The sequence below is a fragment of the Leguminivora glycinivorella genome, chromosome 2, assembly GCF_023078275.1.
Source record: "Leguminivora glycinivorella isolate SPB_JAAS2020 chromosome 2, LegGlyc_1.1, whole genome shotgun sequence".
NCBI classification, from domain to species: domain Eukaryota; kingdom Metazoa; phylum Arthropoda; class Insecta; order Lepidoptera; family Tortricidae; genus Leguminivora; species Leguminivora glycinivorella.
In genome coordinates, this window is record NC_062972.1 from 21674414 (window position 1) to 21687698 (window position 13285).

The 13285-nt window shown below is 40.8% G+C and overlaps 1 protein-coding gene across 1 annotated transcript; it reads right to left on the bottom strand.

The window, feature by feature from the left end:
* Positions 1 to 162: 162 nt before the first annotated feature.
* LOC125238223 lies at positions 163 to 11903 on the bottom strand. Its single transcript, XM_048145500.1, has 2 exons — positions 11510 to 11903; positions 163 to 644 (listed from the first exon to the last, which is right to left on the bottom strand). The coding sequence occupies exons 1-2, from the start codon at positions 11664 to 11666 to the stop codon at positions 241 to 243; spliced, it is 561 nt and encodes a 186-aa protein (XP_048001457.1). The 5' UTR covers positions 11667 to 11903; the 3' UTR covers positions 163 to 240.
* Between the last annotated feature and the right edge of the window lie 1382 nt (positions 11904 to 13285).

Here is a 13285-nt window from a genome sequence, read left to right on the forward strand (position 1 = left end):
ATAAGAGAGTCACCATTCCAAACATAGCATGTCTTGGAGTATTACAGGAGTAGGGAAAAAATTGAAACGGCTCGCTCTCTTAACCAACGTATAATGTCCAAAAGTGACACGTACATGACTTGACTTAAAATTAAAAAAGCGCCTGCGCCCGAGTCGCAGCAATCTTGCGTATCGGTGACATGGACGAGGACTTAAATGAGTTAAAATTTTAACATGCCCCCGGGGTTGAAAGGAAGCCTTTCAAGCAGATTCGGTAGCCACAGGAAGCGGACATATCTTGCTGAAAGCCCGTCGAACGACTCCTCCAGATGTCTTCACATCAGCCACTCGAGATATGCCATCTTTACCAGGGTGAGTGGCTATAATGCGTCCAAGTCGCCATTTCAACGGAGGCAGGTTGTCTTCCTTCAAGACAACGAGGGTGTTATTCTGCAGGGAATCTTGGTTGAGTCTCCATTTGATTCGATGCTGCAGTTCTGGGATATACTCCTTTGTCCACCGAGCCCAGAAATGTTGACGAAGCTGTTCAATTCGGTGGAATCGTGAAAGATGCTGATATGCGTGATCTCGCAGGTCGTGCACCGGCAATGACGTGAGTGAACGTCCGACAAGGAAATGTCCAGGTGTGAGCGCTGAGAGATCATCTGGGTGTGATGACAGAGGTGTTAGTGGCCGGGAGTTCAGAAGTGCTTCGATGCTGATGAGTGTAGAGTTAAGCTGTTCATAAGTTAAGTTACAATTGCCCAACACTCGTTGCAAATGATATTTGACAGACTTAACACCGGCCTCCCAAATGCCTCCGAAGTGAGGTGCGTAAGCAGGAAGAAAGTGAAATTTAGTCTTTTCACTTGCCAAAGTTTCAGCCAATGAGTTGCAGTTATCCCTAAGAAACTTGGTGATTTCATTATAAGCTCCGACGAATGCAGTGCCGTTATCGGAATAAATATTGTCTGGCTGTCCGCGTCGAGACATGAATCGAGACAGTGCTAACAAGTAAGTTTTACTAGTTAAATCTCCCACCAATTCTAAATGTATTGCCTTGGTTGTGAGGCATATGAAAATGGCAACATAAACTTTGACCAATGTGCAACCACGACCTTGGCGGCTGGCTGCCATAAGTGGACCTGCGTAGTCCACGCCCACATTCCTAAACGGATAGCCTCCAGGTGATACCCGAGAACTCGGCAAATTACCCATCAATGGAGCCATTGTTTCTCCTTTCATAATTGTGCATCGTATGCACTGATGGTAGCAAGCTTTTGCCAAGTTACGGCCCCCTATGGGCCAATAGGTCTCTTTAATCGTTGATAACAACATCTGAGGCGGTGCATGCAGAAGCCTCTTATGTTCATAACTGAATAATAATTTGGTAAATCGATGTGTGGACTGTAAAATAATGGGATGTTTTTTATTATACGTAAATTCAGAATTGGAAAGGCGGCCTCCCACGCGCATTAAATTATCGCTATCTAGGAATGGGTTGAATTTTAAAAGTTTACTCTTTTTAGTTAAACTTTGTTTTTTAGCTAAAACTTCATACTCAGGAAATGATTCGACCTGGCTACATTTGGTAATCAATTTCAATGAGGTATTTAGTTCGTCGTGATTGAGGTACGTCGACGACGTAGACGTTATACTTTTCCGACAGTTCGTAATGAAGCGCAGAGCGTACGCAATAACACGAATGAGCCGTGACAGGTTGGAAAATCGGTTGAAGTTTATCAATGACTCTTGAGTCTCTTGAGTTTCGTTGACGTGCAAGGAAACCTCAACGCGGGTTTCAGGTAGCTCATTGCATTGTTTTGTGGCAGGATTCGACGGCCACTGAGACGAGTCCTGTTGTAAAAAACTAGGACCCGACCACCACATGTCTAACGAGTCAATAACGCTAGCATGCGTTCCACGGGAAATTAAATCCGCGGGGTTTTGATCTGTTGGAACATGCCTCCAAGAACAACTGCCGGTGATTTCTAAAATGTCTGACACTCGGTTTCTCACGAAGGGTTGCAACCTACTCGGCATCATCTTGAGCCAACCTAACACAATCGTTGAGTCAGTCCAAAAAGTCGTGCTTCTGGCCTGACCTCGAAGTGAAGACGTGACCTTTTCATACAGATGAGCACTAACGAGAGCTCCACACAGTTCGAGTCTAGGTATGGTTGTAGGCTTGATTGGACTAACTCGACTTTTCGCAATCAACAACCTAACTAACACCTGACCTTCCTTGTCTACACTACGCACGTAGACACAAGCGCCGTACGCGCGTTCAGATGCGTCTGAGAAAATGTGCAGATCAAAGGCAACGTGTGAGCTGCAAATAACATGACGAGGGACTCTAACGTTATTCAGTGCCGGCAATCCTTCCAAGAGTTCTACCCATTGCGTGGTGATCTCTGGAGACAGTTCGTCCTCCCATGAAACCCTCTGAAGCCACAGCCGCTGCAGTAGCATTTTCATGGTGATTACGAACGGAGATAGAAGCCCTAATGGATCGAAAATCTGAGCAATCACTGAAAGCATGTCGCGCTTGGTATTTCCCTTAGAGACTATCTTCCCTATTGGAAAATACAGCTCGTCAGACTCAGGGTGCCAGCCTAAGCCTAACGTTTTGCTGGGCTCATTTGATCCTATATTCAAATCCACAGAGGATTGAAAGGGTTCACATAATAGGCGAGCCTCGTTTGACTTCCACTTACGCAGGTTCATTCCTGCGGAAGAAAGTGCTTGAGTCACTTTATGGCGAATAGTTTTCACCTCAGTAAGGTCATCTCCTCCTGTCAGCAGGTCGTCAACATAAAAATCGTGAACGATGGCTTCTTTGACCTTATCGTCCTCACAATCTAAGCCTATCTGTTTGAGACACCTGGTGGCCAGGAAGGGAGCACTGGCTGTCCCATATGAGACAGTGTTGAGCTCGTGCACTAATAGTGGCTTGGTCTCTGAGCTGCGCCAAAGAATTTTCTGCAGATGGCGGTCGTCAGGATGCACCCATATCTGACGGTACATTTTCTCAACATCTGAAGAAATGATGTACCTGTGCTGCCTGAACCTAATCAGAATAGACAGAAGGTCGTCTTGCACAGTGGGTCCGACCATCTGAATGTCATTCAGACTGACACCTGAGGTAGAAGGGCTACTAGCATTGTACACCACTCGAAGCTTTGTAGTGGTGCTTTCGCGCAAAATTCCGAAATGAGGTATTATATAACCCCTTTCCTCATGTGCGATCTGTCTACCTTGTGACATGTGACCCAAGCTTTCGTACTCTGCCATGAACTCATGATATAAAGCTTTAAATGAAGGCTTGGTTTTAATTCTACGCTCCAATGAGAGCATGCAGTGTTTTGCGCGTTGAAATGAGTCGCCTAGGACACTTTCGCTTTGTTTTAAAGGCAGCCTGACGCAGAATCGTCCGTCGGCTAGCCGCGAAGTATTTTCAACGAAGTGTTCTTCGCACATTTTTTCCTCAGGTGAATAATGTGACGACTTATGGCTAACTTCTTCGAGCTGCCAAAACCGCGTTAATTGGAATTGGATGTCGTCGTTACATTTTAAATCATTATCACCTGTGTGCGAAAGACCAGAAGCAAAGAAACACTGAATGCTGGAAGGTAGACTGTCGGTAATTTCCCGACCAGCAACCAAATAGCCAAAGCGAGTTTCACAGAGCATCGGAAGTCCAATACCTAGTCGAATGATCTGAGGACGTGTAGGAAATGAGTCCCAAAACACCTCAGCGCCTAATATAATATCGACAGGTGCGGGTTCATAGAAGTTTGGATCAGCCAAACAAATGTCGCTTGGGATATTAAGGTCTGCCAGATTAATTTGACGACAGGGGACGTCATCAGTTAAGGATGGCAGAACATAACAGTTAACTGTTACTGAATATGTGTCGTTTAAAGATTTAATAGGAGCAAGACACATTTCTCCTATTTCACTAGGTTGTTTATTTACACCTAAAATTGTAGTGTTAATTTGACTTGTAGGTAAATTTAATTTCTCACAAAAACTCTGCGATATTAAGCAAGCAAAACTACCGTTGTCCAACATGACGCGAGCTACCTGCTCTTTATTATTACCATCGTAAACCTTGACTAGCGCAGTCGTGTGATGTGTAAGCATACCTAATTAGATTAAGTAGGCTAGATGCTTTATATATGGAAACTGTATTACTCATAATGATCAGCTTATTCTATCTGTATTCTAATCGAGATTACATATTGATGCCTTGGAGAGTCAACATGTGTTTCATTTATTAAACTCTACTACATCCCTACCGAATAGAACATGCACAAATAGCTTCGACCAATACATGGCGACCCTGCCAAAGCGTGTCAGCGTGTTGAGGAACTACGACCACTAAGGCTTCTCTGCAGCATTTCGTCGGTTTGCTATTTTCAAGATGGGGAAAACTGTGTCTAGAGTGGAGAAGGAAGAGGTCATCATAGCTCAGGCCGGTCAGGGCAATAGCGCCAGGACGAGTCAGGACATCAGCCACGCGGATGGGCAATCATACATAACGATGGCTATGGGAGTGATGATCACCGTTATCTTCGTCTATCTCGTCTGGAAAAGGATCCACAAGTGTCTGACGCAGAAGATCGAGCGCCAGGCGGCTGCTATGGTGATGCGCAGGCGTGCGTCCGTCTAAGGTGGCGGGCAGCGGCTGTCGTGGGGATTCCTGGAGCGCTGCGGATCGGCAAAGCAGTGTGAGTGTCCTACCACGAACTAAGTGACAAAGACTTTCATCGGACTACCGGAAAAATCATGTAAGTGTAGTGAAGTGACAAAGACTTTCATCGGCCTGCCGGGAAATCATGTAAGTGTAGTGAATTATTTTCCTATGGACTGTAGACCTTATCGTGTGGCGTTATATTAGCTTAAGGCTCGTTATAGTTATGCCAGATGTTTTAGAATTTTATAAGCGCATTAATTATTTTAAGGAATATTTGCTTAAGCTTGGGCCAGTTAGAAGAAGCGAGAAGTTAGGGCAGGAAAAATTTTCGGAAGCAAAGTCGGTTTATAACGAGTATAATGCCTATTTAGAGATTTATATTTCAAAGGTAGAAAAGGGGGAAGTGCCCCTCGACAATAAGGTACAACAGTATATTGCGGAAGTCGAAAGAGCATATGCTAAAATATTGCAACTGTTCGGGGAATCGCAACAATTAATTAATTCAAACATGGGTTCCAAATCGAATTTCGACTTGAAGACGGCAGTCTCTCTTTTGCCCGTCATGGATGATACTGAAAAGGTTTCTTTGCAATTAATCGACGCCATAGAGTTGTATGGGACAATGATAGTCGAAGCTGACATCCCGGTGTTGATAAATTTCGTTTTGAAAACACGTTTGTCTTACAATGCAAAACTGCGGTTAACAGGTACCTATACCACAGTAGCGAGTTTAATTGCAGATATGAAACTTCATCTGCTAACTCGGAGGTCGGATACCGCTTTGCAGAAACAGTTGCAGACGGCTAGGCAGGCGGGAAAGAGTATAGAGCAGTTCGGTAGAGATTTAGAGGATATTTTTGTCAAGCTGACAATTTCACAAGCCAATGGTGATTCGAGTGCTTACAGTGTTCTAAAACCCCTTAATGAAAGGCAGGCTATTCACAGGTTTACCAGTGGTTTGCGAAATGACCGGTTAAGTACGGTAATATCGGCTCGCAATTACACGTCTCTTAAAGACGCAATACAGGGTGCTAAGGATGAAGAGATTGCGATGACACCAACACCCTCAGAGCAGGTGTTCGCGGTGCGCGGTAGGGGTGCAAGAGCCCAAATAGCTTCGGGTCGTGGAAATGTATATTTCAACAGTAGGGTAGGTGCAGCGAGACACCCGCAGTACGAGTACAGGAAAACCGAAGGACGCGCTTCCTACTTGCCCAGAGAGGCAGAGGCGGTGGCGCTTTCAGGGGTGGTTTACGCGGCCATGGATATCGTAAGAGCTACGGGCATAATGGTAACGGTTTCGGACCCCGTAAGCCCCATAATAAGCAGTACGTAAACACGGCTCGTGAGTGCAATGACACGAACGAGTCACCAGCCAGATCGTCTGATCTTCAGTTTTTTCGTAACTAACACCTTACCTTATATTATGGCCTTCGGTAACGTGAATTCAGTTCAGCTTCACGTAAATGGAAAGTCGTTGACATGGCTATTGGACACCGGAGCGTCATTGAGTGCAGTCAAATATGGTTCGATAAGACCAACAGCTCCGATGATTCACCCACACACAACAAACGTAAATGGGCTAGGCGGTGTAATTACATCTGTTGGTTACAGCTATCTCGATTTATTTTATGAGACAAATGAATCATTTAGTCACAAATTTCATGTTTTTGAAAATTTACCGGTTGACGCGGACGGGATCCTGGGTCAGGATTTCTTAAAAAAATATAGAGGCAATATAGATTTTGAAACGGACGTTTTGAAATTGAAAAACGGTAACCGCACATCCTTTATACCGGTACGCGTTTACTCTACACATAGCAGTAACGAACAATCATTCATTGAGTTACCTTCGCGAAGTGAAATTTTTGTAAAAGTTCCCATTAATGTCGCGGGAGATTTTGTTGTTTATGCCAGCGAAGTATGCGAGGGTATTTTCATAGCAAATTCTTTGTCTAGAAGTACGGATGGTAATTTGACTGTTAAACTATTGAACACGCGAGAGCAGGTTGTGAGGATTAAGTGTGTTACTCCCGAAATTAGGCGACTGGAGGAATTTGACGTTCTTAATTTTGATGAATGTCCAAATAACGCCGAAAGAGTGAAACTGTTGCTTTCTTTGTTAAAATTGAATTATTTAAATTCGGAAGAAAACGCCAGCATCTCAAGTATTTGCGCTAAGTTTGCCGATATTTTTCACCTACCAGGTGATAAGCTGAATACCATGAACCTTTACGAACAAAAAATCCATTTAAAGCCTAATGAATCTCCAGTTTACAGTAAGCCATACAGATTGCCTCACTCTCAAAAAGCGGAAATTAAAAAACAAATCGATCAAATGTTACGAGATGACATAATCGAAGAGTCCTATTCGGAATGGGCTAGTCCTTTGTTAATAGTACCTAAAAAAGCAGATTCCAGCGGGGAAAAGAAATGGAGGGTCGTAATTGACTACAGAAAAGTTAACGAGCGTATAGAGAATGACAAATTTCCATTACCGAATATTACCGAGATATTGGATTCACTGTCTGGTGCAATTTATTTCAGCACCTTGGACCTTAATCAAGGATACTATCAAGTAAAACTCGACCCTAAGAGTAGGCAATACACGGCATTTTTGGCTGATAAGCACTACCAAATGAAGCGCCTCCCAATGGGTCTAAAAACGAGTGCTAGTGCGTTTAGCAGAGCGATGACAGTTGCAATGACGGGTTTGAATTACTTACAATGTATCGTTTACCTTGACGATATTATCGTCATGGGACGAAATCTTCAGGAGCATAGCAAAAATTTAATAGACGTATTTTCGAGGCTGAGGAAAGTCAACTTTAAACTTAACCCACTAAAATGTACGTTTCTAAAAAAGGAAATTTTATATTTAGGCCATTTAGTTACGTCAGATGGAATCAAACCAGATCCAAGCAAAATTTTAGCGATTAAAAATTATCCAACTCCAAAAAATGAAGATGAAGCTAGAAGGTTCGTAGCGTTTGCGAACTATTACAGAAAATTTATTCCGAAGTTTGCCGAAATAGCTCAGCCAATAAATAATTTATTTAAAAAAAACGTAGACTTTGTATGGACTAATGAATGTTCAGATGCATTTAATACCCTAAAAACAGCAATGAGTAACCCACCATTGCTACAATATCCTAACTTTTCAGAAGATAACGAGTTTAGAATACACACCGATGCGTCAGGGATAGCGATAGGCTGCGTTTTATCAAACGGAGATGGTTTACCTGTTGCTTACGCCAGTAGACCCCTGAACAAAGCGGAGAAAAATTATCCCACCATTGAGAAAGAGCTTTTAGCTATTTTGTGGGGAATAAAATATTTCAGACCTTATTTATTTGGACGACGTTTCAGAGTAATTACGGATCATAGGCCGTTAGTCTATTTATTTAACATGAAGGATCCCTCCAGCCGCCTAACCAAGTTCAAATTGTATTTACAGGAGTACGATTTTGTGGTAGAGTATTTGAAAGGTAAAGATAATGTGGCTGCAGACGCATTATCAAGGGTTGAGATAACTAGTGAACAGCTGAAAGACATGAGTGAAAGAGTTATGTTCGTAACAACACGTGGGCAAAAGAAGCGAATGGAAGAGAAAGAAAGGCAAAAAAATGCCGGCACTACGGATTTCCAAAACGGTTGGATTGATCACCCAAACGTGGCCGAAATTCTAAAAAAACCTAACAATTCAACACAATTAAGTTTTAATTCAGAAGAGTATCGCAAGTGTGCGAAAATGAATGATTGTATTTATAGCAGAAACAATACGTTTGTATATACACCCTCATTGTCACTTATTAGCGTTGCACCAGTATCCCTATCATGTATGAAACGAGCTTTCTTCATGAGGGAATTGGAAGCTTTCTGCAATATTATAAACATTAACGAAATATGCGTTATTAAAAACAAAGACAATGAAAAGATTATCAAAGAGCTAGCTCAACATATAAAAAATATAAGTAAGTGGTCCGGGCCACGACTATGTATTATAAAGGGTGCAAAAGAAGTAAAGAATAAAGATGACAGGCGAGTCATCATGAATGATTTTCATATCTTACCCACTAGCGGACACGCGGGTATGCGTAGGATGACGAATAATATAAAACGTCACTACTACTGGCCAAGCATGGAAAATGACATAAAAGCTTTTGTAAAAAAATGCGATAAATGCCAAAAGCAAAAATTCCATAAACACATAAAAGAACCGATGTCTATTACTACCACAGCCACATCGGCATGTGAAAAAGTGTATCTAGATCTAGTTGGCCCTTTAACTAAAGATAACAACGGGTATAGTTACATATTGACGATACAGTGCGAGCTCACTAAGTACGTATGGGCTTACCCATTACCCAATAAAGAGACCGAAACGGTCGCGCGAGCATTCGTTGAAGGTTTTATTTTACATTACGGCATCCCGCGCGAGATAGCAACAGACCGAGGTTCTGAATTTATTTCTTCAACTATGCGAAATACGTGTAAATTGTTAAAAATAAATCAGATACAATCCACGGCATATCACCATGAGAGTCTCGGTTCTTTGGAGAACTCTCATAAGGCCCTGGGAGCTTTCCTCAGAATCCAGACGGATAACCAGGCTCACGAATGGAGCAACTGGCTTCAATTCTGGTGCTTCAGTTATAACACGACTATGCATTCTGAAACTAAGTATACTCCCTTCGAATTAGTATTCGGAAAACTTTGTAATTTACCAACTAATATAACTAATAATAATATAGATCCTGTGTATAACTTCGATGATTATCCGATAGCTTTAAGGTATAGATTGCAAAAGGCTCAGGAAGACGCCAGAAATAATTTAATTATGTCAAAGCAGTTAAGAAAAGAAAGATATGATAAAACATGTAATCCAATTAAGTATAAAATAGGCGATTTATTATTAGTGAAAAAAGAAGGACGTGAAAAAATGGACCCAGTGTATTTAGGTCCATACTCTGTTATTGAAGACATGGATGTTAATGTAAAAGTTTCTATAGGAAATAAACAAAATGTAATCCATAAAAATAGAACTATTCCTTATTTTATGTAACGAGTTATGCTAGTAATAAGTTAGTCATAATCATTGACTCATCGGTGCACCAGGTGTGCGTCACATTTCATTATATTATTGTTATCGTAACCTAAGAGAGTAATCACCTCACCATAATTATGAGCGTGTCGTATTATACAATAACACATAAAAGTGATTGACCTGTATTTTTATTGTAGGTTAATTTGAAAGTTTGTTAAACATGATTTTTTTTTAGTGTAATATTTTTTTTTCTTTTCTAAAAAAAAAAAAAAAAAAAAAAAAAATAGGGGGAAGGTGTGATGTGTAAGCATACCTAATTAGATTAAGTAGGCTAGATGCTTTATATATGGAAACTGTATTACTCATAATGATCAGCTTATTCTATCTGTATTCTAATCGAGATTACATATTGATGCCTTGGAGAGTCAACATGTGTTTCATTTATTAAACTCTACTACATCCCTACCGAATAGAACATGCACAAATAGCTTCGACCAATACAGTCGCAAGCATGCCATGTTTCGCTGGTGGCGAGTTAGACATAATTTGAGCCGATAGTGTTTGTACCGAGGCGGGCGAGACATCATGCGAAATATTCCCTAAACCAGAATGAGATGCAACGGGCGCGGCAGGTAACGATTGATTAACAGGAAAAATCGATTTATTATTTTTAGTTGCATTTTCCTCCTCGCCGCGGCCGGACGCGCAGGCTCCGCTCGATGTAGGTTTGCTATCGGTAACATGCACTAATGTGTTATGCTTTCGCTTACATAGCTTGCATCCTGGCTTTTTGCAATGATTAGCATAATGTCCACCGCGTAAACAGTTGTAACAAACCTTTAAATTCGGTAATAATTCCAATCGCGCGGCGTTACTAAGGGCGAGAAACTGTAAACAACTAGGTAAATAATGTTCACCGCTGCATTTAGGGCACTTAGCCACAGTGTTTTGTTTAGTGTCCTGTACGGACAAAGTTTTCAACTTCGGAGTGTTTTTGTGAGAAGTGTTATTTCGACCGACAGTGTTATTAGTGGACAGTTCCAACGTTTCCAATAAATCAGAACGATTTCGCATGAATGTTAGAAACGCTTCGAGAGTTATTGGCTTATCTTTATCTAAGCGACCTTTGTACTCTTCCCATTCCCGGTACGACTTAGCATCTAACTTATGTGACACAATGTAAATAAGTAATGTATCCCATTGTTTTACGGGTTCGCCTAGTGTTTCCAATGCGAGCAAGTTTTTGTTCAATTGGTCGATCATACGTTTTAACGCAAATGAAGACTCCTTGGTGATTGTTTCGATGTTAAATATTGCTGAAACGTGATTCTGCAGCAATAAACGTTTGTTATCGAAACGATCACACAGAAGTTTCCATGCAGTTTGATAATTTTTAGAACAGAATTCGACCGATTTAACAACTACTGCCGCTGAACCTTCTAGTGACGATCTTAAATAGTGAAACTTATTTATTTCATCGATTTCGTCATTTGAATGAATTAAGCTTAGGAATGTGTCGTGAAACTCGAGCCAATTCTCATATGAACCTGAGAACTTTGGCAACTGTATGACGGGAAGTTTAACAAGCCTATGATTGCTAGCACTAGAATTACTTGCACGTTCGCTACCCAGGTCTTCTTGCTTTTTATTAAATGAATGTAAAATATCCTGTGCTTTAGCAATTGCACTGAAGTACTGGGCTTCGAACTCAGCTCGCTCAGATAACTGAAGGTCAATGCTAGACGACAAGCATTCTAACTTTAACTGCACTTCATCGTACTCACTAAATAATGATTCCATTCTACTGACTCTTAACTGCAACTCATTGGCGGCCACAGAGGTAAGTGAAGTACTTTCCAAAGAATTCATGTAGTTTGAGAAGTTAGTTAGCCGACCCTTATAACTGCCACGTTTTTTGATCAAATCCTTTTCTTCGGTCATTTTGAGAGGCGTGTGTTGTCAACTGAAATGTTATACAATGCAAGATTAACTTAAATGTATAAGTAATGTGTAAATGTACAGTTGTCGCCTAAGTTTATTAACTAGTTTACGTCAACAGTTAATATACGTGTAAATTTATTTTATTTACTTAGATTTAAGTTTTAACAGTAATAATCGTATATAAATTTAACGTTTTGTAACAAATATTTAATGAAATTTATGATGAAAGCTAACTTTTCTAACCTGCTGTTTTATTTAACAACTACCTAAGTCTATCGTCTGGTTAAATAATGATTTACTAACTTCACAGTTCGTATTTTTATAAGTTAATTAAAAGCCTTAGCATATATCAGTGAATAACTAATACAAATTAACTAATTACGAAATAAAATGAAAGTGAAGTGTTAATCTGACGATGACGTGACAAAAGTTGACTTTGCGTACGTGGTTAAGTTAAACAATTAAATGATACTAACCGTATTAAATTGTATCCTTACACTTAACTACTACCTGTATGACGAGTGAAGGGTGAAATTAAGAAAACTGAAAGCTTAACTCTTCTTCAACTTTGTCAAGTCCAGCAATCCAACAGGAACACGATCTTCTCTATACCTCTTGCTCTTGTCGGACGAATTTCTTAATTTATCGTTCACTCGTCAGCTCCTTTTATTATTAAATCTGGATTATTCCTCAATCTGGCTCGATCCAGGACCATGTCTTGGAGTATTACAGGAGTAGGGAAAAAATTGAAACGGCTCGCTCTCTTAACCAACGTATAATGTCCAAAAGTGACACGTACATGACTTGACTTAAAATTAAAAAAGCGCCTGCGCCCGAGTCGCAGCAATCTTGCGTATCGGTGACATGGACGAGGACTTAAATGAGTTAAAATTTTAACATAGCACATTGAAAACCATACGAGCTTTAAACGCTTTCGAATACCCAGCACTCTACTTATATCCTTAAGTCGGTGTTCATTACCACATTCGTTCTGACCAACATAGCAAGACCTCTGTAAGTATACCTTCGCTCCCCTGCCATGTCAATTTTCTGGCGTTTCTGCAGAGAGGCGGAGGTTCTACAAATGTGAGTGGATGCTTCATAGACAAGATAGTAACTATAGTTATAAGTAAGTGGTAGTGGAAATTAATGCAGTCGCGGCAGCCTATTTTCCCGACGTATAATGTTACTACTCGCGCTAGTTTGAGCTCAACGTGTGTCTATAAGAAAAGCGGAAACTTAAAAGAAGTTAAACTACCGGGGTGTATAATAGTTGTAAAGTAGGTAATAGGTACCTTTCAAACTTAGGCTTCAATCAACCTTTCTCAACTGGTGCGTGGAATATCACCATCATTATCATAATAATCAAAGTAAACACTGAAGTAAGCTGCTGGATGTTACAAGTGGTTATTTCTAGTAATTTGTTGCAAATCAACCCGTTAATGTCTACTTTAATACTTGACAAGTTGTCAGGGTACGCATCACACACAAATTGCTTTTGAAACTCGTTCTCAATCCGGGTCAGTTTAAACCGTTTTACGTATTTGATGTTTCACGGTTTCATTGGGATTCGTGAGCGTATCGTAGCTTGCAATCGTTCACAAGGGCTTACTTTAATT

Coding starts and splice junctions, on each gene's coding strand:
- LOC125238223 (XM_048145500.1), bottom strand. CDS start 11,666: ATGACCGAAGAAAAGGATTTGATCAAAAAACGTGGCAGTTATAAGGGT. Junction 645..11,509: donor TAGAATGGAATCATTATTTA/GTGAGTACGATG, acceptor CATCACACCCAG/ATGATCTCTCAGCGCTCACA.